The 1368-nt window shown below is 48.8% G+C and overlaps 1 protein-coding gene across 1 annotated transcript; it reads left to right on the top strand.

The window, feature by feature from the left end:
- Nucleotides 1-516: 516 nt before the first annotated feature.
- H310_15302 (hypothetical protein) lies at nucleotides 517-1163 on the top strand (the record flags this gene model as incomplete). The annotated part of the gene is made up of 3 exons (XM_008883286.1): nucleotides 517-639; nucleotides 716-1045; nucleotides 1098-1163. 3 exons carry the CDS (start codon nucleotides 517-519, stop codon nucleotides 1161-1163), a joined length of 519 nt encoding a protein of 172 aa, XP_008881508.1.
- Nucleotides 1164-1368: the final 205 nt, after the last annotated feature.

Below are 1368 nucleotides of genomic sequence, written 5' to 3'. Positions count from 1 at the left end.
GCCTCCGAAATACTCGAAAACTTCCAAGAATGTGTACCTTGTAAAGAAGGCACCGTTGGCCCAAGCTTCTTCGAGCAGTCGGTGCACGTGTTACGGGCTAGACAACCAGCGAGGAAGCTCAACTCGACCTGCGCAGGCGTCGGAGTATTGACAGTGAACGACTCAACTTTGATTGGTCAGATTATCCGTCATCCGGATGTGTTCAGTGTTGTGCACGTCCAGGGTTGGTCAATTTGACACAGGACTCCGAGTCTCGTGTTGAGATTAACACTTAATACAGACCAGCCACTTGTGTAAACAACCTGTCTTGGGATGGCGAAGCGATCGCATGAGAACGCGCCAAGCAGCACAAACAAGAAGGCTCGCCAGGTTAAGCCTACAGCATCTGCTCTGCCACAGGCTACAGAGGTTGGAGCACTGATATCGAGCCACGCAACTGGCACGGCCGGTGTGCGCCAGAAGGCGAAGTGGTGTGTGTCCTCAGTCTCTGCAATACTGCGTCTCCGGTACATCGACATGGCCGATCGTTTCGACGGTGTGAAGAATAATCAAATGAAAAAGGACGCGTACGACCTGCTCGCTGCTGAACTGTCGATTGAGATGGAGCGTGTCTTCGACGCACGCAGTGCTCAAAACAAGGTACAAAATCTGTGTAAAAGAACCTCTTTTTTCGCTATTGTGTCATTGTTGAAAAATAATTTACACATCATATTAGATACATGACCTCAAGCAGCAGTACTTTAAGCCGCAAGTCAAAGCGACAGGCAATGGACTTTTGGTCCGTTCCAAGCCTCAGTACTTCGACATTATGTTTGAGTATTGGGGAAGTATGCCTGGTTTGTCGCGTGACACATCAATGTCGTCTGATGTACCGGCATTGGACGGCAATGCAAACACTGATGTATTGCCGTTGTACGGCAATGATGTCGTCCATGACAGCGATGCCAGCTCGTCGGCATTGGAGAGTGAATGTGATGAGCCCACTGTAAAGAAGTCTCCTTTGTTGGAGCGCAAACTCTTTTCGACGAGACCAAGTGCGGTGAAGGTCCGCAGAAAGCAATAAAGTGCGCGTGCGGACTCGTTGCTCATGTGTCTAGAAGCTGTCGGTGCTGGCCTCCAATCTTTGGGTACTGCGGTTGCGTCAACACGTGCTACACCATTGAACGATGAAGAATAGATCTTGTCGGCTCTCGAAGTTCAATCTGCGACGATTCAGCGTCAATCTGGTCAAATTGAAAGACTTTTGGAATTTTTGATTAATCGAGCTTAATTAAGCATGGTCATGAATCACGATACAGCGAACATGCAATTCTGTCTCTGCGATGTTTGGCAAGCTCTCTTAGGATGGTATTCGTCTCGACAGTGTTC

This window comes from Aphanomyces invadans (genome assembly GCF_000520115.1).
Source record: "Aphanomyces invadans strain NJM9701 unplaced genomic scaffold supercont1.321, whole genome shotgun sequence".
NCBI classification, from domain to species: domain Eukaryota; phylum Oomycota; class Saprolegniomycetes; order Saprolegniales; family Verrucalvaceae; genus Aphanomyces; species Aphanomyces invadans.
Note: the sequence above shows the minus strand (reverse complement) of the source record. Positions and strands in the feature narration are given on the sequence as shown.